We start from the raw sequence: 23,406 nt of genomic DNA on the forward strand, positions 1-23,406 counted from the left end.
AGGACTTTGGAGAGATGAGTGTGAGGGATGAGGATACAGGACTGTGGGGAGATGAGTGTGAGGGATGAGGATACAGGACTGTGGAGAGATGAGTGTGAGTGATGAGGATACAGGACTGTGAGGAGATGAGTGTAAGGGCTGTCATGGGGATGAGTGTGAGGGATGAGATACAAGACTGTGAGGAGATGAGTGTAAGGGATGTCAGGGGATGAGTGTGAGTGATGAGGATACAGGACTGTGGGGAGGTGAGTGTAAGGGCTGTCATGGGGATGAGTTTGAGGGATGAGATACAAGACTGTGGGGAGGTGAGTGTAAGGGCTGTCAGGTGATGAGTGTCAGAGTTGAAGATACAGGACTGTGAGGTGATGGATGTAAGGAAAGAGGATACAGGGGGTCATGAGTGTGAGAGACGAGACACAATATAAATGGTTACAAACTACATACATAGAGGGTTTTTACATACACTAGGTGCCCAAAGTAACCAAAATATGATATATTAGATTCTACAGATTAAACACTGCACTATATATTATTATTTATACCCATGTAAAGTATTTTATTTCATAGCACTCTTCTATACTGCTCTGCCCTCTGCTATACTCTATTATCCCCATGTACACAATGTTATATACTGCATTGAACTCAACTACAACAATGTAGAGCGCAATGCACTTTGAGTATGATTATGTATAGCAAAGTGCATTGTAGTTAACAGTCTACATGGTTGTAGTAGAATATAGCAGAGTTCAGTGCAGGATAACCTCTGTATATGCACCTGTAACCCATACAGCACCCCGCCATGTGTCTATGTAGCCCTTACAGCACCCTTCTAACTGCCAAGTGCCTCTGTCTACTCTACAGCACCCATCTAACTTCCATATACCTCTGTAACCCCTACAGTACCCCATCTAGCCCCAATGTGCCTCTGTAGCCCCTACAGCACCCCTCTAACCCCCATGTGTCATTTTCACGTGAGCACAGTGTATAGTTAATTTATGAGGCACAGTGTGTTTTAAATTTCAGAGATAAGGTGTATATTGTAAAATAATGCTGGGGTGGAATGGTTCTATAAGCTACACTATGTGGCATTTATGTATTCAGAGGGCACAGTGTGTAGCAGAGTAATATTCAGAGTGTACAGTATGTGGCAGTATTATATTCAGAGTGTACAGTGTGTGGCAGTATTATATTCAGAGTCCAGTGTCTGACAGGGTTATATGCACAGGGTGCAGTATCTGGCAGGGTTATACAAATTATTGTCTTCATATAGAGCACTGTTTCCCAACCAGGGTGCCTCCAGGTGTTGCAAAACTACAACTCCCAGAATGCCTGGACAGCCTTTGGCTGTCCAGGCATTCTGGGAGTTGTAGTTTTGCAACATCTGGAGGCACCCTGCTTGGGAAACACTGATATAGAGAATGAGAGTCTGCTGACAATGTGAGGAACCAATTATGTCAGCATCATATTCTGAGAGAGGTTTTAGCTTGAAACATTAATGGCAGTCTAGACCAGATGGAGAAAAAACAGGAAGACGTCACCTGTGAGTCACTCATATCCCTGTGTATTATATCTGACTGTGTCCCATCAGTGCTGCAGTCATGTCTAAGTTCTGCTGTGATGATGGGTGAAACAACAACTCCCAGCATACCCTTACCACTGCTTAGATGATACCGGGAGCTATTGTATTACATGGTATAAATTTCATTTGCATGTTCCTTTACTTAGAAATAGTTATATTGTATTGTCATAGTCAAAATCATTTTTACTGATGTACTACACAACGTGTGTCTGTCACACTGGGTAGGCAACCTGTTGTGAACAATTTGCACCCTTCTGTATATCTACTATTTATGCTGATCCATAGAGATAGCAGCAGCAGTATACAGATAGAGCTGGGAGATAAGATATTTGAGAGCTAGCAGGAAGGGATCTAATGATGTCATGAAATAGTTCACAGGAAATTAGCTTAGACTCATGACTGACCACTTGCTATGACACATTAAACACTGTGATTTTCTGTGTCAGACTGGTGATCACCTGACCCAGATACAGTTATTAAAGACATAGATAAATAGTGCTGTAGGACTTGTGATGGTGAGGGTGCATGATATGGAAAAAAAACTGTGTGCTTCTTTAAAAATTTCCAAATTTTCCACAATAACATCCCTTACAAACAAAAAAAATAAAAAATCCCTCAACCTATTTTTAAGCCCGCCACACTTAATTGTCAGCACGCCATAATTAAATGAATGTCCGCTTTGTAATGTAAATCAGAAAGCTGTCTAGACAAAGTGATCCCTACCCAAGCGTCTACATGCCTTCCACTGTGTGCTGCATGCCGGTTGCAAAACACGTCTTGCCAAACACGAATCTACAGAACTTATTTGACCTTCCGAAAAGCTCCAAAACTATACAAAAGCATCACAGTGTAAAACAAGTCCCTAGGTCTCGCTCTCTCTCTCTTTGCGCTGATGGATGGCACAGATCCCGGAAAGTTAACACATTGCCTTATCATCTCCCACTCGCCTATCTTAGGTCCTTACAGGTCCGGTAAAGCTGTTTACATGATATATCCAATAAATACGGAAAAGAAGAACGAGTCCCCTCGCATTGTTACAATTTTGGCTACAGAGTCGGAAGGCTATTAAGCTTAATTCATCCTTGAGATCAAAGCCCACACACAGGCAGCTCTGCGGCCCGCAGCTATTTTCCTTTTACTCCGCTTCTTGACAGTAGTCCTTCATATCTACAGCTCTGTGCCCCTTTGAAAAATATTGCTTCCTTCTTATTAAAAGAAATGGAATTGCTATCTATTACAGGCCAGGAAACATCTGAGCTTTTGACTGTTTGCAGCTGACGTGGTACCTGCGAAGGATGCTCTGATATCAGAGAGTGGCTCAGCACCTTCATCTCTTTAATAAAGTCTATAAAAATGTCTTTCATATACGTATGGCAGAGATCACATTTGTTTGCTTATATAGAGGGGAAAGTATTTATGCTCAGCACCAACATCTTTTGTGACTACATCAGGAGGACCACCCAGAGAGCGGCATTCAAAGTCATAGAGTTCAAAGGTTCACAATAGACCCGACCAATTTAATCAAGATTTTCCCTGCCTCTCCTATAACCAGATTGGATGCAAAACAAAATATCCCAACAGACTAGCTGTCTGGGAGTTTAGGAATTTCCAGTGAACAACCTCGTACTCAAGTCAGAGGGAGGGGAGTACATTGGGAGACCAGCTCAGTAGAGCATCTCATCCCCCCCCCTTACAGGAGCCGAAACAAACAGGACCCTGCACAAATACAGAAGCCACTTTACATCCATATTCAGGAACCTGCACCATGTTCGACCATACTCAGTACCCATATAATTGCTTTAACTATGATGGAGATGAGTATCCAACCTGCAGCTCGGATGAGGAAAAGAAGTGTACCAGGCCGGCCTATAGGTAAGATATATCTATACAATTTTTTTTTCATTATTAATTTTTTTTCTAATATTTTTGAAAGTAGTTGCCCTTTTTCAAGTTGCTCCACGTCATCAAACAATAAATGTTGTTTGATTGTGGCCTCTCAAAAAGTTCTCTTGTACTATTAATATTATTATTATTTCAAAATGTATGTATTTTAACATGTTTTCTTTTTAAAAAAGCAGCAGTAATAATGACAATATTGTAATAAAATATGCAGGGATACACAACACCTAAAATAATATCTGTCTAACTTTATGATATGTTTACAATGAAAATGAGAATGCTAATAATAAGGGCAATGCTGTTAATAATAATAATAATAATAATAATAATAATAATGTTTTAGTGTTATATAGAGCATCTTAAATAATTATATATATATATATATATATATATATGTATATATATATATATATATATATATATATATAATATTATGTTATAATAATGATGATAATAAGTATTATTACTATTATATTTAAATTAATAATACTTATTGTTATCATTATTGATAATATGTTATTTCTATTTGCAATCATTTACTTTTTTAATCATAATTCAAAGTGATCCATAAAGCATCAAAAATAATTTTTATTCGTATAATTTTGACAATCCTTATGCAATTATTGTTGTTGTTATTATTATTATTATTATTACTAGTAATAACAATACAATAAGGGAAAAAATATGTGACATTTATTCATTTATAGTGGCCTATAGCATGTCTAAAAAAAGTTTTAATTTCGGAGTAAATAAAAAAAATTATCATAAAATAATAGTTTACAGAAATCAAAGGAACTTCTCAAATTATTTATATTCTTTGTGAGTGTTCACATGGCAGATTTGCTGCATCTGAATCTGAATGTGGATATTTCAGATGAATAGAAAGGTGGCAGAAATTTCTGACATGTTTAATGCACATAATAATCTAGAAATAATAATAATCATTGTTGTCATAGTTAAAGCAGAATCTGCACATATTTAATATATTAAAATACTTTTATATATATATATATATATATATATATAGTCCAAACAAGAAGCGGCACTCCGGAATACAAAAAAATAAGTGACTTTATTCACGCTTGAAGCACATGCTTAATGGGTGAATAAAGTCAATTATTTTTTTGTATTCCGGAGTGCCGCTTCTTGTTTGGACTTTGTTGAAGGAGGGTTTTGGAGTTTGAACCCGTTGAAGCGTAGCACCCAACCAGGACTTAAAGTCCCTGCTTTGCAGTACTGTCCCGCTTCCCCTTTTTCATATATATATATATATATATATATATATATTTTTTTTTTTTTTTTTTTTTACTTCACCATCAATTGCCTAATCTTACTACATCTTTAGCGATGATCAGTATTGTCCCTCCTTACATATAAAATGCTGTTGTCTCACTTACACAAGAGTAGCAGTTTTTCTTAACTTTTTGACTGGTAAATATTCTTCCATTTTGTTAGGTGACTGGACAGATGTTCTTTTATACGACATGTATACGACATGTTCTTTTATTCGACATGTATATGACATCTTCTTTTCTATGTCAAATTAGATGCTGCAGAACTGAACATGCCAATAAACTTTTTCTTTATAATACATTTGACATGCTCAACCCTATGCCAAAGGACACACTCAACATTGCTCCATTTTATCACTTTGTATTCTATTGTTATACCATACTACATGCCAATGTGGTCTTCACCTGGGATATTAATACAAAATATAAAAATGCAGTGAGAGATTCTCAATTCTGAACCCGTGGGCTGGGAGTTGTAGTTCCACAGCAGAGCTGGGGAGTTCCAGATTCCAGTCCACAGATAACTTTAGGTAGATCCATAACTATGGTCAGTCACCACCAAACTTTATATCATCTTTATATCATTCACTTGATGTCTGTTTGTGTTTTAGTTACATTGCGCTGATCGCCATGGCCATCCAACAGAGTCCTGACAGCAAAGTTACCCTGTCCGGTATATATGACTTTATCATGAAGAAATTCCCTTACTACAGATCAAACCAAAGAGCCTGGCAAAACTCCATAAGACACAACTTGTCGCTCAACAGCTGCTTTGTGAAGGTAAGAAGGAGCCAAATCTGTCAGATGTAGCAGAGCTCAGTTTCACAATGTGTCATATATATATATATATGTACGTAAACTAACTACATAATGGAACTCAGTTTAACGCCAGTGTTTCCTAACCAGGGTGCCTCCAGCTGTTGCAAAACAACAATTCCCAGCATGCCTGGACAGCCAAAGGCTGTCCAGGAATGTTGGGAGTTGTAGTTTTGCAACAGCTGGTGGTGAACTGGTTGGGAAACACTGGTTTACACAACACCCAGTTCAGCTCTATAATGCAGTGTACTATATCTCTACAATGTATTGTATGGTACCAAAAGGGGAATAAACAATAAACATGTTTTGTGGATCCTGTACTGCTCCCCATTCATCAGCACTGCCGCAGTGCTCATTTTCTAGCACCATGCCCCAGCTGCTGCAGAACATGATATATCACATAGAAGCATCCTTTAAGAAAAGGATGAGGAGAATTCATGTCGGTCAACTAATAGTGGGCAATACATTCCCTCCTACTCTTCAAAAAGGTAAGGTATTAAAGTTTTATAAAAAATGACAATATAAGCAATAATATAAATCTCCTACTATTATAGAGAATATAAGAGACACATGTGACCCGTATACATGTACTCAACCTGTGGTCACCATTCTCTTCACCATGGAGGAGATTTATCAAAACCTGTGCAGAGGAAAAGTTGACCAGTTGCCCATAGCAACCAATTGGATTGCTTCTTAATGTTTATAAAGGCCTTTAAATTAATAAAAGACGTAATCTGTTTGGTTGCTAGGGGCAACTGGGGAACTTTTCTCTGGTTTTGATAAATCTTCCCCCCCCCCCCATGACATTATATCACCAGGTTGAGGAGAAGCTTTGTGGCTTTCAAAAAAATGTGTGTGTGTATATATATATATATATATATATATATATATATAAATATATTCAAGAATTGGCGTGAGACAGCATCGGGGACCAACCTCCGTGCATGTGAAACCCCCAGGCAGCCAGCCTAGTGTTAGTATATGCAAAGTCCAGAAATCACAGCACCGACGGGTTAAGGATCTTCATAAGCTGGTTTCTTTCTTGACCCCATTGTAACTTTTCTTGGGGTGAATAAAGAAACCAGCGTATCAAATTTTGCTGCAGAATTTGACTTCCAAATTAAATTCAATAGGAACATTCTGCACTAAATCCGCAGCCCAATCATCCAGTGTGAACATACTCTATGGCTGGAAAGACACATGCATTTTTTGATGCACTTTTTGAGCCAAAAATGGATCTCACAAGGAGAAGTAAAAGTCTACATTATATTCATGCTTTCCCAATTCCATTTTGGCAAAGTCAAAGAAATAATAAATGTTAAGATCCTGAGAGTAATATATACTGAGAATGGTTAAAATTAGTTATTTTTTTATTGAAATGTTAAAACATACCTTTGTTTTTTTTTGTTTTTTTTGTTAGTAGTTTGTATAAATCAGAAAGAAAAATAAAAAACAATTTTTATATATTAGCATTGTATCTCGTAATTCTATTATTTAAAATGAGTGATCAATTTGTTGAGGAAAGATCCAAACCCACGTTTTCCAAAGTTTATTTTAGATTCGGATTCCTTGATAAACAGGGTAGTACTTGTGTCATCTTTTTGACTCCTTACAGCTTCTTCTATCTACCTACAGGTTCCAAGAACAGAAGGAAATGACAAGGGGAAAGGAAACTATTGGTCTTTTGCTTTGGGCTGCGAGTCGATGCTTGACCTTTTTGAAAACGGGAACTATAAAAGAAGACGGAGGAGACGAAATATAAAAAAATCCCAGAAAGATAGAAAACAAAGCCTGGCTAGACACCATCACTCTGGAGAATTTTCCTTGATGGGGTCTTCAGAACAAATGGCGACTGGCCAAGAAAACAGAACTGAACCAAGAACCAGACCGGTGAACACCGACATCAGGTTCTCTGGCAACAAACAGAGTCAGACAAGCTCAGGCCTTGGCAAAACAGAAGAGATCAAATTTAGTATTGATTATATTTTATCATCTCCAGACCCTTTACCGATCTTGAGACCACAACATAATATCCTTGAGAACAAATTCCATCTTTTGGACTCACAGTCGGGGAATTTCCACCTCTGGAGTCTATGACATTTGACGAAACCTTATCAAGTAAATATTTGGGACTGAACACTTCAATAACTCCATTTGGTTTATTGATTCATTCACATTTAAATGAAGTTGCATTGGGGTATAAAAAAAAATCACAAACAAGCATAAAAAGGGCTAAGAATGATAAAGTAGTACATAGAAAGAAGTCGAATGCCAAACTTTGTGACAACATAGGTTGATGGATGCATACTTTCTTGAAAACTAAAAACACCAACTATCCTGTAAGTTCTACATTTTTACAAGGGTCAAGTTATTGACCCTCTAGATGTGGTACACATTCATAGTGGGAGGACCAGGCTCTGTTCCTAAGTTTTGCTCTTAGCAGCTATTGGCTGTTGAAGGTACTTTAGCCATGTTGACCATGAGGGCCAAGTTTACACAGGGTGGTTTAGAGGTACCTCTAATCATGCTCCTGGTGGAACATTGTGTAAGAAAATATTAACCCATGACTTGCTTGCAGACTATTTTGTCAGGAGACAGAGTTGCTAGTGAAAGACTTGTTTGGGACTTCTGGCAACTCCCTCTCCAAATTGCCATCGTCGGCATGCAAGTCATGGGCTCAGAAGTGGCCCCCATATTTTTGGACATATTCTGCCGCCAGGATCATAATTAGTTTGAGTTTGTAGATCCTAAAAGGAAGAAAAGTATGAAGGAAGGATAAGACCTCATGCATTTGGCCATATGACTCTTTATATAGCGTGGTAAAAGGGTCCCTACTGTTTATTGTACACCCACTCGTCTCCTACTGAAAGTTAATTTCGGCCAACATTTTTGTGAATATAACCAAACCATAGGAAAAACCTGCACTCTTTATCGCATGTGGTGCAATTGCTTCCATAGGAGAACATCATTGTAATATACTGTTGTACAGATATATAATGTTGCACCAGATGGCTGAATACAGAGTGACTCCTCCTACAGTCAGGTTCATTTGAATGAGGCCTTTATACTTCTTTTCCTAAATCCACTCCCAGAAAAAAAATCAAAAACAGCACTGTGTGATTCTAGCCAAAAGATGATTAAGTTTGTAATCCATTTGCTCTGTTTGGTTCAATACTATGCAGTATAATTGGTAAAGTATCTTACAAACTAATGTCTCTGCAATGCCATCAAGGCGAAAATGTTTTCTGCTCAATCTACTATGGACCACTTGGCTTCCTCCATGTCATAAAAGGCACAAGAAAGCTTAAGCACCTATACAGAGATAAGACCCAAACAACTCATCAGTAAAAATAGTCTCTCCACCAGGAGTAAAAAAGGATAAAGGCGTTCCCCAATTCCTCACGCAGTCATTCAATAGAGAAACCTTTTCTTATCTGACATATGGTAAACAGATACAACAGATATCTTTTTAGTTTGACGTCATTGGGAATATAAGGAACTACTGGGCTCTAGGCTTCATCAGAAATCCTGTTTTTAGGCAGATTTTATACTACAGTGTGCATGCTTGGCAAAACATTGAATCTCTGCCCAAGGACCACCTAGGAATGCCCCTCAAAACATCCTTTTTATGCAGTCCTTTCCCTTTTACATTGCATGTGGCTCTTTAAAGGGAAACTGACAGCTGGCCCAATACACAGGGTTATAGTGCGGGTAAAGTTATGCATCACTTGTCAGAGATTTAGCCCCAATTGCTAATATGTTAATGCCATCCTTTGCGCAATGGAGGAGGGAGCAAACTTTCTGAGCCCCTCTGCCTTTGTCCTTCTTGTTCAGATATGACCTCCCATCTCTTAAATTGGCATATATCTTCCCTTTCACGTCCTAATAACATGAGAGTCTATGATCACGTGACCGCTCTCCAATTGTAGCAGTGCCCAGGTGCCGCTCCCTCGCTACACCTGACTTTTAGCGGGGGAGCGGCACATGCTCTTTGCTAGAATAGGAGAGAGGTTACATGGTCATAGCCTCTAAATTTATGCCAATTTAAGAGAAGTGAGGGCATATCTGACCAAGGAGGTTGGAGGCAGGGAAACTAGGAAAGCTGTATCCCACCTCCATTTCTCAAACAATGACATTAACATATTAGCAATGGGGGCTATAACTCTGGCACATGACCACCACAATAAATAGTCAATAAATAGTCAGACTGATTCCCATAGAGCTGTATAATATAAATTAAGTTATTGAATATGTTATTATAGAGACAGACATCTATTTTTCTAGGTTATTTTAGAAAGAGACATGTGTTAATATGATATAGGCAGCATGCGAGGCCGGACATCAGTGTTTGATGTGTGCAATTCAAGATATATGTGTCTTTATATGTCTTACTATGTATATACATTACTGTATTGCTGTACTACCTTTATTGTAAAGATCCCCTCCCAAAAAAAAAAAAAAATCACCAGTAAATATAATTCTTCATAGACACCAAACTGGTGGACTCCGGGGTCATATCTTAAACAGCTGTGTGGTCGGTCATCCAGCTTTCTCAAGTGCTTTATATAGTGTGACTGCACAACTAATCAGATTTTCTGTTCAGGGTTCTAGAAAAGCTGAGCGCCCCTTGTGGGGCAGAAGGTGCTACCCATCTATTCTATAAATAACTCTTAGTATGAAAAAAAAAAGTAAAAAAAATTAAAAAAATTAAAGCGGTATTCTGGTTTCAGCAAAAAAATAAAAATAAAAAAAGTTTATAATGTTATAATAAACTTTTTGAAGCTATTTCTTTTCTTTTTTCAAGATCTTTGCTTGTGGTCTTTTAATGTTCATTGTTTACCTCCCGGTGAATGATGTTGCATAATTTTACCTACAAGATCACATGACCCAGATAGGTTTTTATCCTCTAAAAATAAACAATCAGGGTTCCTATTGAATGACAGCAAGCAGACTTGATAGAGAAAATTTATTGGAAGTTTCTATAACTTTTCAAGATACAGTAACCTTCATTTTTTCTGAAACCACACTACCCCTTTAAGAATTTGACAGTAGGGGTTGACTGAGGGGCTAAGTTTTACAGATGAGCTGTAATGTACATTAGTTTATTACTATGTTAATGTGTCTGTCACGATGCCGGCTGGCAGGTAGTGGATCCTCTGTGCCAGAGAGGGATTGGCGAGGACCGCGCTAGTGGACCGGTTCTAAGTCACTACTGGTTTTCACCAGAGCCCGCCGCAAAGCGGGATGGTCTTGCTGCGGCGGTAGTGACCAGGTCGTATCCACTAGCAACGGCTCACCTCTCTGACTGCTGATGATAGGCGAGGTACAAGGGAGTAGACAGAAGCAAGGTCGGACGTAGCAGAAGGTCGGGGGCAGGCGGCAAGGTTCGTAGTCAGGGTGGATAGCAGAAGTTCTGGTACACAGGCTTTAGACACACAAAACGCTTTCACTAGGCACAAGGGCAACAAGATCCGGCAAGGGAGTGCATGGGAGGAGGTTAGATATAGTCAGGGACCAGGTGGAAGCCAATAAGCTAATTGGGCCAGGCACCAATCATTGGTGCACTGGCCCTTTAAGTCTCAGGGAGCTGGCGCGCGCGCGCCCTAGAGAGCGGAGCCGCGCGCGCCAGCACATGACAGCAGGGGACGGGAACGGGTAAGTGACCTGGGATGCGATTCGCGAGCGGGCGCGTCCCGCTGTGCGAATCGCATCCCCAACGGCCATGACAGTGCAGCGCTCCCGGTCAGCGGGACTGACCGGGGAGCTGCAGGGAGAAAGACGCCGTGAGCGCTCCGGGGAGGAGCGGGGACCCGGAGCGTTAGGCGTAACAGTACCCCCCCCCTTAGGTCTCCCCTTTTTTTTGTCCGGTGACTGCCTCCCCTGGGATGAGGACACCGGGAAGGAATGGATGGTTTCCTCAATGGCAGGCAGTACAGCAGGAGTAGGAATGGGGAGGGAGGGCAGAGGGTGAAGCTTGGCACGGGGCAGGGAGACACAAGGACGGGAGCCATGAGGGGACACAGAGGCTTGCCTGAAGGGACTGGGAGGGGGGGAGAGGCATTTTCTGTGGCAGGCAGAGTCCCTAACGACCTTAGGGGGACCGGATACAGGAGGAACCATAGGGTCACGGCAGGGAGTACTGGGAACTGGTTTAAGGCAGTCCTTGGAACAAGAGGGACCCCAACTCTTGATCTCCCCAGTGGACCAGTCCAGGGTTGGGGAATGGTGTAGAAGCCAGGGTAGTCCAAGGAGAATTTCGGAAGTGCAATTGGGAAGGACCAAAAATTCAATTTTCTCGTGATGAGGTCCGATGCACATTAGGAGGGGCTCCGTGCGGTAACGCACGGTGCAATCCAACCTGGCTCCGTTGACCGCGGAAATGTGGAGTGGCTTGACAAGACGGGTCACCGGAATGCGGAATTTATTCACCAAGGACTCCCGAATAAAATTCCCAGAAGCACCAGAGTCCAGGCAGGCCACGGCTGAGAGGGAAGAGCTGGCTGAAGTAGAAATCCGTACAGGCACCATGAGACGTGGAGAAGCCGACTTAGCATCAAGAGACGCCACACCCACGAGAGCTGGGTGCGAGCGTGCGTTTCCCAGACGTGGAGGACGGATAGGGCAATCCACCAAAAAATGTTCGGTACTGGCACAGTACAGACAAAGATTCTCTTCCTTACGGCGATTCCTCTCTTCCAGGGTCAGGCGAGACCGATCCACTTGCATGGCTTCCTCGGTGGGAGGCCTAGGCGCAGATTGCAGTGGAGACTGTGGGAGAGGTGTCCAGAGATCTAAGTCTTTTTCCTGGCGGAGCTCTTGATGTCTCTCAGAAAAACGCATGTCAATGCGAGTGGCTAGATGAATGAGTTCATGCAGGTTAGCAGGAGTTTCTCGTGCGGCCAGAACATCTTTAATGTTGCTGGATAGGCCTTTTTTAAAGGTCGCGCAGAGGGCCTCATTATTCCAGGATAGTTCAGAAGCAAGAGTACGGAATTGTATGGCGTACTCGCCAACAGAAGAATTACCCTGGACCAGGTTCAGCAGGGCAGTTTCAGCAGAAGAGGCTCGGGCAGGTTCCTCAAAGACACTTCGAATTTCCGAGAAGAAGGAGTGTACAGAGGCAGTGACGGGGTCATTGCGGTCCCAGAGCGGTGTGGCCCATGACAGGGCTTTTCCAGACAGAAGGCTGACTACGAAAACCACCTTAGACCTTTCAGTAGGAAACTGGTCCGACATCATCTCCATGTGCAGGGAACATTGCGAAAGGAAGCCACGGCAAAACTTAGAGTCCCCATTAAATTTGTCCGGCAAGGACAGGCGGAGGCTAGGAGTGGCCACTCGCTGCGGAAGGGGTGCAGGAGCTGGCGGAGGAGATGATTGCTACTGAAGTTGCGACTGAAGTTGGTGCACAATGGTGGACATTTCCGACAGCTGGTGGGTTAGATGGGCGATCTGTCGGGATTGCTGGGCGACCACCGTGGTGATATCAGAGATATAGGGCAGAGGGACCTCAGCGGGATCCATGGCCGGATCTACTGTCACGATGCCGGCTGGCAGGTAGTGGATCCTCTGTGCCAGAGAGGGATTGGCGAGGACCGCGCTAGTGGACCGGTTCTAAGTCACTACTGGTTTTCACCAGAGCCCGCCGCAAAGCGGGATGGTCTTGCTGCGGCGGTAGTGACCAGGTCGTATCCACTAGCAACGGCTCACCTCTCTGACTGCTGATGATAGGCGAGGTACAAGGGAGTAGACAGAAGCAAGGTCGGACGTAGCAGAAGGTCGGGGGCAGGCGGCAAGGTTCGTAGTCAGGGTGGATAGCAGAAGTTCTGGTACACAGGCTTTAGACACACAAAACGCTTTCACTAGGCACAAGGGCAACAAGATCCGGCAAGGGAGTGCATGGGAGGAGGTTAGATATAGTCAGGGACCAGGTGGAAGCCAATAAGCTAATTGGGCCAGGCACCAATCATTGGTGCACTGGCCCTTTAAGTCTCAGGGAGCTGGCGCGCGCGCCCTAGAGAGCGGAGCCGCGCGCGCCAGCACATGACAGCAGGGGACGGGAACGGGTAAGTGACCTGGGATGCGATTCGCGAGCGGGCGCGTCCCGCTGTGCGAATCGCATCCCAAACGGCCATGACAGTGCAGCGCTCCCGGTCAGCGGGACTGACCGGGGAGCTGCAGGGAGAAAGACGCCGTGAGCGCTCCGGGGAGGAGCGGGGACCCGGAGCGCTAGGCGTAACAGTGTCTTAGATCTCTCTGTTGCTGTCGTGGAGGCATTATTTGTTAAATTGATAAAAATTCTAATTTAGCTTTTTAATTTGTTCTCTTAAACATATTCCCGAAATTGCATGTGCAAATACAAGTCCTTGAGTTTTACTCTTCTGCCAAAACATCTGTTCGGCCCATTCTTCATTTAATACATACCGTAGTTCCTAGGAGGCTGTCACTTAGCTTTCCTATTCTCCTGATGAGCAATCTGCCTAATTATGCAGCAAAGTTTTGGAAGATTCACACGAAACTCACAGTATATGTTAGTGGTATGTGTCATGAATATTTCCTGACATACAGTATACTTTCAATGGATTCCACTGTATAGCTATACAATGTTATCTGTCCCCATAGGCTCCCATGTTTAAAAAGTTTATTCAGCGTGGTACACTGTTTTTGAAGTTTCCCCTGGATAGAATAGCAGAGTAAATTACACAATTTTATTTAGTAAAACTAAAAAAAAGAAGTATACCAATATATATTAGTCAGAAAAAGCCAAAAAAAAAAAGTCACATATTAGATTAATGAGGGTCCATGGATATTCTGCTTTCCAGGTGAATACATTGTACAGGGCATAAACAGTATGGATGCACCCATATGGACCACTGTTGAGCTAGACATTGTGGGGGTGTGCTTATTTAAAATGTTAAGGAGTACCTGTCATGATCTTGTTAAATTTTATAATCCTCCCAGATCACCACCCCATCATAATAAACCACCCCCTGCCTTTATTTTTATATTTTTTTTAGTTTTCTACCTAGATATTGCTCTGTATTTTCTGCTCAGTCTCAGTCAAATTCACAGACTGGGAATGGGCGTTCCCCAGCAGGCGTGACATCATCTGTAGCCATACAGGGGAGAACTTCCTCCCTCACTCTGCTGCACACAGCCCATAGCAGTTCAGTGTGAGATGAGCAATGATTGGCTAAGATTGCACCCCCCCCCCCGCCCTCAGCACTCCAGACTGCATTTCCTGATTTTGGACTTCTGCCAGGCCAGCAAGAGTCCAAAGTCTGTGCAAGAGATGGGGTGAAATTTGCTCTTGACAAGTAGGGAGACGCCTAGTGACAGCTTTATTAAACACAAATAAAACATAGAAAACTTATTTTTTTAAAACAAAGTACATTAGAAAGATGTTTTTATTTACCATAAGGAGTGCAATAGCAAAAAAGTTTTTATGAGAGTGTCCATTTAATACAAGGATATACCATAGTACTCTGATGTGGTGGACCTCTGGTACCTGTTCTCCTTCACAACAGGCATTTTTTCTTTATTTTTTGGAAATTTTTGTGAAGGCGTAAATATGTTTTATGCCTCAAAATAAGGTCCAAAAAACTACATGTGAACATAGCCTTTCTTCTAAGGATCATTGAAGCAGTTGGACCCCCATGAAACAAAAAGTGACAGTATATGCTAGTGATGATGGAAATACAGAATTTCTTAAAAGTGTCTGGTAAGCTACAGTAAGTAGTATGTTTTTAAGGAAAGTGGCCTATGTAGCCCTACTTATAGATGTTAAAGGGAAGCTGCCATCACTTTTATGTTACCTGGACCACAAGTCATTGGGTTGGTCCCCGCCCCTCCAGCCTTGATTGATAGATTTTCCCCTCTTTGGTAAAGAGAGAGATCTATCAATCAAGGTCAGTGGGTCATGAAGAAGCCTCTGTACAGAATTATGTTTTTTTTAAGTTGTTGTCATGTTGAGTTCTGTCATCCTAAATTCTAGTTGTTGAACCCCCTTCCCCCCATGTATATTATGAATGTTATGTCAATGTCAAGTAACAGATATACAGGTTGCTTTGATTTATTAACTGTGCATATCAGCCCATTAACGACCAAGGACGTGAATGTACGTCCTGGTACGGTGAACTTAGTGCACCAGGACGTACATTTACGTCATGTACTTGACCCCGAGCATCAGAGCGATGCTCAGGTCATGCACGGCTGGTCCCGGGTGTTGATCGCAGCCAGGGACCCACCAGTAATGGCCGACATCTGCGATCGCATGAATGTCTGGCATTAACCTCTCTGTTGCCGTGATCAATACAGCTCACGGCTTCTGCGGGAGTGCGGTCAGAAATAGGGATGATCGGATTGCACGCAGTGCTTCCGTGGGGATCCGACCATCCAGAACGGTGCACGGAGGTCCCCTCACCTGCTTCCGCTGCCATTCACGGGTCTTCTGCTCTGGTCTGAGATCGAGCGGAAGATGACCGAGAACACTGATCAGTGCTATGCCCTATGCATAGAATTGAACAGTATAGATTGCTATAAGGATTTCTATAAATAGTCCCCTATGGGAACTATAAAAGTGTAAAAATAAAAGTAAAAAAAGTAAAGGAAAAAGTTTAAAAAATTTGAAAAATCCCCTCCCCCAATAAAAATGTAAAATGCCCTTTTTTCCCATTTTAACCCATAAAGAGTAAACAAAAATAATGAATAAACATATTTGGTATTGCTGCTTGCGTAAATGTCTGACCCATTAAAATATAGTGTTATTGATCCCGTACGGTGAACGGCGTGAACGTAAAAAAGGGCAAAATTGCTGCTTTTTTGTCACATTTTATTTAAAAAAATTATAAATATTAATAAAAGTTTTATATACACAAATGTATCAATAAAAAGTACAGATCATGGCGCAAAAAATGAGCCCTCATACTACCGATTATACGGAAAATGAAAAAGTTATAGGTCGTCAGAATAGAGGGATTTGTTTAAAAAGTTTGTGATTTTTTTTTAAGTGCAACAATAATAGAAAAGTATGTAATCATGAGTATCATTTTAATCATATTGACCCATCATATTTACATATCATACCGTAAATTGTACGGCGTGAAAACGAAACCTTCCAAAATTTGTTAAATTGCGGTTTTCTTTTAAATTTCCCCACACAAATAGTATTTTTTTGGTTGCGCCATACCAACTTAAAAACAAGCCCTTATACTAGTCTGTGGTTGAAAATATGAAGAGATAGGATTTTTAGAAGACGAGGAGGAAAAAACTAAAATGCAAAAATAAAATTGGCCTGGTCCTTAAAGGGGTACTCCGCCCCTAGCATCTTATGCCCTATCCAAAGGATAGGGGATAAGATGTCAGATTGCCGGGGTCCCGCTGCGGCACCCCGCTATCACTACTGCACAGAGCACACTCCATCTGTGCGTAATGACAGGGGCCGGAGCATTGTTACATCACGGCTCCGCCTCTTGTGACATCACGGCCCGCCCCTCAATACAAGTCTATAGGAGGAGGCGTGGTGGCCATCACGCCCCCTCCCATAGACTTGCATTAAGGGGGTGGGCTGTGACGTCACGATGATCCGGCCCCTGTATCGCCCATCATTACGCACAGAGCGAGTGTACTCTGTGCAGTAATGATAGCGGGGTGCCGCAGCAGAGATCCCAGGGGTCCCCAGCAGCGGGACCCTGGCGATCTGACATCTTATCCCCTATCCTTTTGGATAGGGGATAAGATGTCTAGGGGCGGAGTACCCCTTTAAGGTCAAAATGGGCTTGGTCCTTAAGGGGTTGAAGACTAGAGTTAACAAAATTAAAGGGGTTTTCCAACTAAATATCATTAATATTATTTGCCTTTTAAATACTCTTGAAAAGAAATGATCCAGTGAAGTGTTATGGCATTTACTTATATACTGTTGCACCACCTGATGTACAAAGTGAGTAGCAATGTACTACATGTCCCCTTCTGAGCTGACTGCTAGAGAACACACATGCTCAGTCATCTTTCCCACAGCCAGGTGTTGGCATAATTATCTTTTATTTCCTGTCTGCCAGAGGGGGAAGAAGACTGATTTTATCTAGACTCTTCCCTCAGTTTTAACAAGTGGCTGGATTTTCCTTTTAAAAGCACTTTATTAATATGAACTATTATTAGGTTATTAGATATGGAATATCTCATCTAAAATATGATTATAATATATGAAAATATACAATATTTGCTCCCACACCGTCCCTTCCTTGTTGTTAGCTACCCCCCCCCCAAAAGAAAAATATTACATACAGCAACTGCCCACTTTCTCTACCCACAGTTTCTTCCATACAGTCAACAAGGTGAATGACTTTCAAGTGTTTCCATTAAAACCTGCATGTAAGAGGTCAAGAATAACCAGTAGCAACGAGTGTAATATGTATAATATGTACTTTACATCTTTACAATATGCATGCATAAGCATAATGATACTATGGAACTGGGTCAAAATCTAACAATTCTGAGAAAATGGCCTCATCTATATTGGAGCTGAAGAGCTTTTCACAGCCACTTTATAAGTGTTATCCTATTTGGAAAAAAATCACTTTATGGTCAGAGGGTTCCCCATCAGAAGCTTATCAAAGGGTGTCCTGCTGCTGTGATCTCAAGTGATCAGCTGTAATCCATGGGAAACTTGACAGGAAGAGTTTAGTTTTCCTACAGTGCCACCTCAGGTGAAATGAAGCACTGCATGTTGCCTAGTGAAATCAATAGGCTGACTTTATAATGTATGGATGGCTTAGGTCCTAAAGAGTAAGAGTTGACTTTTAGTAGCATTTCTCCATTCTGACAAATATACAAGGACCACCTCAACTAACTCTATTTAAAAAAGTTTTTAAGCATGTGTGGATCTGGACCCCCTGTAGGTTGAGTGAGGACAACCTATATAACTATAGGCTAATGGAAAAAGGTTAGGGAGTATCTAGGTGTAATGTGTGTATTGTAGCATATGTATTATGGCTTTCTGAAGGCGGTTTATGGATTTTAATCAAAGTCCCTGTAAAGTCTTTTAATACTTTATTACAGGAACTCTTCATGTTAGCCACTCACCCAAATGGAGTTGTCAAGCTTCGGGTTGTCAAGATGTGAAAGAGTAGGAAGAAACCTTTCCTACTGATGCCTGTAAGCCACAAACATGCTCTATATATTACATTATTGTAATGTAGTAATAAAAAATGTGCACACATAACTGCTGGCATTTCATTTATGATGGGCTATCAATCATACAAAGTGATGGCACACATTGCGCTTTTTTCATCCTGCCAACCACACACACTGGTTTTGTACAGGACTCAAGTGAATGGCATTTAATATCGAGCGACATAGCCCAGGTGCAGGCGTCGTGACCTTATTTAAATGTCGGAGTCAGGAAACACCGTTCCCTGTGCAATTAGAATTTAATTTCTTATGCCTTTCTTGCAAATCTCCTGATCGATCACTGATATTAACATTAATATGGTATCACCCCTGAGCAGGCATCAGCTCCTAGATGGATACGGATCACCGGCTTTCTATTAGAAAAGTTACAGGCTGAGCCATATGCCGCACAAAGGCAAATTAACATAAATTAATGTGTCACACGAGGATCTGTGCTGTAGAGGTTATTGCTGTTAAAGAGATTTTACATACAAATCAAGCTGACCTGTATTTTTTCTTGGGAGAAAAGTTCTCAAAGAGATCTAGCAAAAATAAAGTACAATATATATATATATATATATATATATATATATATATATATATAATTTTTATTTTTTTTACTAGCAAAAATGTGTCAAATTTGTATAATAATTTTTATTAAGTGCAGCAAAAATGTAAAAAGCAGGGACATAGTTCATGTACAGTGAACAATTGTTATACACTGGATGGAAGTTCACAGGTTGTGGTTTCATTGTGCATTTTTTCACCAATAACAGTTCTACCGTGATCATGGTAAACCCCTGGCAGCTTTTGTGGCAAAAGCTCAACAAAACAGCAACGTGTGAATACAGCCTTAGGGGAAAGTCATTATTGGTGATTGGTGGATACCTCTGACTGGTCAGAATAAGGATTTTCCAGACTAAGAACAGGGAAAGCAGAAAATAAGAGGTGCGTAAATGGGGGAAAACTGGAGGAAATTAGGGTACTAACTGTAGGGGGTGCAGAAGTAATAGTGGTGCCTGGGCCCTGGTACCTGAGTGGATCAAAGGTCCCACTCTTCAGGATGCTTATCTCTCTGTAAAAGTAGAGAGTCGTCACAAAGAGTGTACCTCACTCCGGAGGACCTGTCCTGTCCTTCATTACACAAATAATCTATTGAAAGTACCATGTAATGCCCATTTTCCCCTGTGGAGGCACTACAGCAAAATATAATACTATCAGAATTTCCCCCAGATTACAGCTGATCATTGGGAGTCCCACCAGACAGACCCTTTGTTATCAGCTCAATATCAAAGGACCATCAAACAAACAGGAATTGTCAAAAGTGGAGAACATCTTTAATCCCACAATTGACTTAATTAGGATCAAAGCCTCAGTAATATGAAGTGGACTAGCTATAGTGGTTGCCCCAGTTGCACTTGTAACCAGGTCCCATAGTCCAGGGAGCCCACATCAAGCCTATCAGGGTCCGGTACATAAAAGCCAAGCTTAGCAAACCACTTTACTTTACATCTAGACAATGGCTGGTATCTGGACCTGTTTGCAGAGACCTGAAAAAAAGAAATGATGAAAGCAAAGAGTCTGATCCGTGGTCTGTTTTAGTTTCCCAGCCATATATGTTTTATCTATGGGGAAACCTTGACACCAAGACTGTTGGGGTGCTTAAAGAGTACCTTTCATCAAAAAAATGTTTTGATATGTTATAGCTGATTGTTTATAGAACAACTTTCTCATAGGATTTTATTTTTTAAAAATGCTTCCTTTTAGGTGTATTTTCATTTTGAAAATGTGGCCACTAGCTGTCTCCCTAGGAGTCCCTGGCTCTGTGCACTGAGGACAAGCAGGGCTCTGTACACTGAGGACAAGCAGGGATCTGTACACTGCGGACAAGCAGCGCTCTGTAAACTGAGGACAAGCAGGGCTCCGTACACTGAGGACAAGCAGGGCTCTGTACACTGAGGACAAGCAGGGCTCTGTACACTGAGGACAAGCAGGGCTCTGTACACTGAGGACAAGCAGGGCTCTGTATACTGAGGACAAGCAGGGATCTGTACACTGAGGACAAGCAGGACTCTGTACACTGAGGACAAGCAGGGCTCTGTGCACTGAGGACAAGCAGGGCTCTGTACACTGAGGACAAGCAGGGCTCCGTACACTGAGGACAAGCGGCGCCCCATGCGCTGAGGACAAGCGGGGCTCCATGCACTGAGGGCAAGCGGCACTCCGTACACTGAGGACAAGCGGCGCTCTGTACACGGAGGACAAGCGGTGCTCTGTGCACGGAGGACAAGCAGGGCACCGTGCAGTGAGGATAAGTAAACAAGAGCTAATGTTCACATGGGCATATAAGTTTGGACATTAGTGTTTCACAAATAGGGTGCCTCAAGCTGGTAGTAGTAGTTTTGCAACAGCTGGAGGCACCATGGTTGTGAAACACAGATATATATATATATATATATATATATATATATATATATGTAATGAGAGAGAGAGAGAGAGAGAGAGAGAGAGAGAGAGAGAGAGAGAGAGGAAGAAGGGTGGAAGTGAGCCCGGCCAGGCTTCAGATGATGTCGTGCCTGCCGGGCCATCCCCCTTCCTCCCTCACACACAGCAGAAGGACTTAAGTAGAAATAAGGACAGAAATAGTGCTGGTGAGTGTCAGGGACAGTTTAGTTGATGACAGGTACTCTTTAAGGACTAATTGAGAAACAAAGTGAGAAACTGTAAGCTGAAATGTAAGCTGTTGTTGATGTTTATCGTACAAGCTGCATCCACCTCATATAAAACAGTACCTTGAGCTTCTAAGAATTTATGTCCTTCGGCATTGCTGAAGTGAAAGCCTAAAAACTCCAAGTAAACAGCCCCGGTACCCTGACGTATAGTATAAATGTGATTTCATTTAATGAAAATCCTAGGCATCTGGTCTCTAAAAGCATTGGCCCAACATAATGGTTTTATTTTTACACATCACTGGTTGGAACACAGTTGACATTTAACATTTTTAAATCTACACAGAATTAAAGCACTAAACTTCAGCGGGTGAACTTTCAACCAATGCTGTGGCGCAGAAATATAACATTCCCAACAGTTTTATGTAATGGACTGAGATTCTCGTAAAAGATGCTGAATCCTACAAAGCTCACAACGGAATGTTCCAATTCCTGGTACTTTAAAACTTTTAATAAATGAGACATTTTCTGTCTGAATCAGTGTAGGGATAGTCAGCAAGCGATGAAAATGTTTTATTAGAGTGCTTAGTGATAGATGAGGCCAGAATCTGGGGACAACTATATGTTGTCATGCCACAAGAGAAGAGCTATAAATATGTATGAGACAAGGTACTCTGTATCAGAAAAATGGAGCTTTAAAAATATATTTAAAAATACATTTTTAATTTAGAATAAAAAAATTGTGTTTGTTGGAGGCCATTAAAAAAATGTATCTCAGACTGTCTAGGTTACAGACCACCACTCTACTCTACACACACCAGCACAACCACCGCTTCTAGAGTGGTCTGTAACCTAGGCAATGAGCTGTCAACAAAGGGAGGAAAGGAGAAAGGATATCATGACATGACCTGTAAGTTTAGATGGGAATACCCCTTTAAAATCAGACAGTGAAAGGGTGAATCTAAGGATCCTTGGTGGTCTAAGGCAGTATATGGGTTAAAGGGGTATTCCAGGAAAAAAACGTATACTTATCTATATATATATAAAACTCAACGTGTGTGTGTGTGTGTGTGTATGTATTTGTGTATGTTCCAGAATCACGTCCAAACAGCTAAAGATACTAACATGAAACTTGGCACGCATGTTATGTATATGTCAACAACAAACATAGGATAGGTGATTTAACCCTTACCCACCCTGATTTGCCAGGGGCGGGGTTTATGTTTAAAGTCCCATACAAGTCAATGGGAAATACATGTTACTGCATAACTTCAAAACGGCTGGAGATATTTCTATAATACTTGGTCACATGTTACTTATATGTCCACTTAAAATATTGGATAGTTAATTTAACCCTTAACTACCCCCATTTGTGAGGGTCAGGGCTTTTGTTTAAAGTCCCATGCAAATCAATGGGAAAGGTATGTTCCCACATAACTTCCGTACAGCTGGAGATATTTCAATACCTGGCAGTGGCGTTGCGACCCGGGTGCGGGGGGTGCGGCCCGCACCGGGTGACACCAACCTAATGGGGTGACACCAAGACGCTCCGCAGCACCCACACCCCCTCCCCAGCTACACTGACACCCCCCTACTGTGCCCAACCGGCCTCCCATCCGTCAGCACCCCCCCCCCCCCCCTGTGCTGTGTGTGCGGTGCGCCCGTCCGTTAGCAACCCCCCCCCCCCTTTCAGTGCGCCCGTCCGTCATCACGCCCCCCCCCTCACCTTCACCAGTACTGTGCCCGGCCTCCGCTCCCACGTCTGCGCCGGCCTGACGTCACACCGCATGGCCGCGCAGGGGGACGTCAGTTACGTCACTCGCATTGCGCCCGGTGAGAAGGATCGCTGCGCTGGATGGGTGAGTGTGTGTGTCTGTCTGTCTGTCTGTCGCTATCTATGTTTGTGTGTGTGACTCTGTGTATGTGTGTGACTGTGTGTGTGTTTGTGTGACTCTCTGAGTGTGTGTGTGACTCTGTGTATTTG

General features: G+C 42.0%; 1 protein-coding gene across 2 annotated transcripts; it reads left to right on the plus strand.

The window, feature by feature from the left end:
* Positions 1-3,338: 3,338 nt before the first annotated feature.
* Positions 3,339-18,758, plus strand: FOXL3 (forkhead box L3). Of its 2 annotated transcripts, XM_056534782.1 has the most exons (4): positions 3,339-3,451; positions 5,382-5,550; positions 7,222-7,704; positions 18,643-18,758. In XM_056534782.1, exons 1-3 carry the CDS (start codon positions 3,345-3,347, stop codon positions 7,681-7,683), a joined length of 738 nt encoding a protein of 245 aa, XP_056390757.1. In that variant the 5' UTR covers positions 3,339-3,344; the 3' UTR covers positions 7,684-7,704; positions 18,643-18,758. The 2 variants fall into 2 exon arrangements, with proteins under 2 accessions (XP_056390757.1, XP_056390756.1); XM_056534781.1 differs by lacking the exon at positions 18,643-18,758 and having other exon boundaries at positions 7,222-9,641.
* Positions 18,759-23,406: the final 4,648 nt, after the last annotated feature.

Source organism: Hyla sarda, chromosome 8 (genome assembly GCF_029499605.1).
Source record: "Hyla sarda isolate aHylSar1 chromosome 8, aHylSar1.hap1, whole genome shotgun sequence".
In the NCBI taxonomy this organism is placed as follows: Eukaryota; Metazoa; Chordata; class Amphibia; order Anura; family Hylidae; genus Hyla; species Hyla sarda.

Coding starts and splice junctions, on each gene's coding strand:
- FOXL3 (XM_056534782.1), top strand. CDS start 3,345: ATGTTCGACCATACTCAGTACCCATATAATTGCTTTAACTATGATGGA. Junction 3,452..5,381: donor TGTACCAGGCCGGCCTATAG/GTAAGATATATC, acceptor TTTGTGTTTTAG/TTACATTGCGCTGATCGCCA. Junction 5,551..7,221: donor TCAACAGCTGCTTTGTGAAG/GTAAGAAGGAGC, acceptor ATCTACCTACAG/GTTCCAAGAACAGAAGGAAA.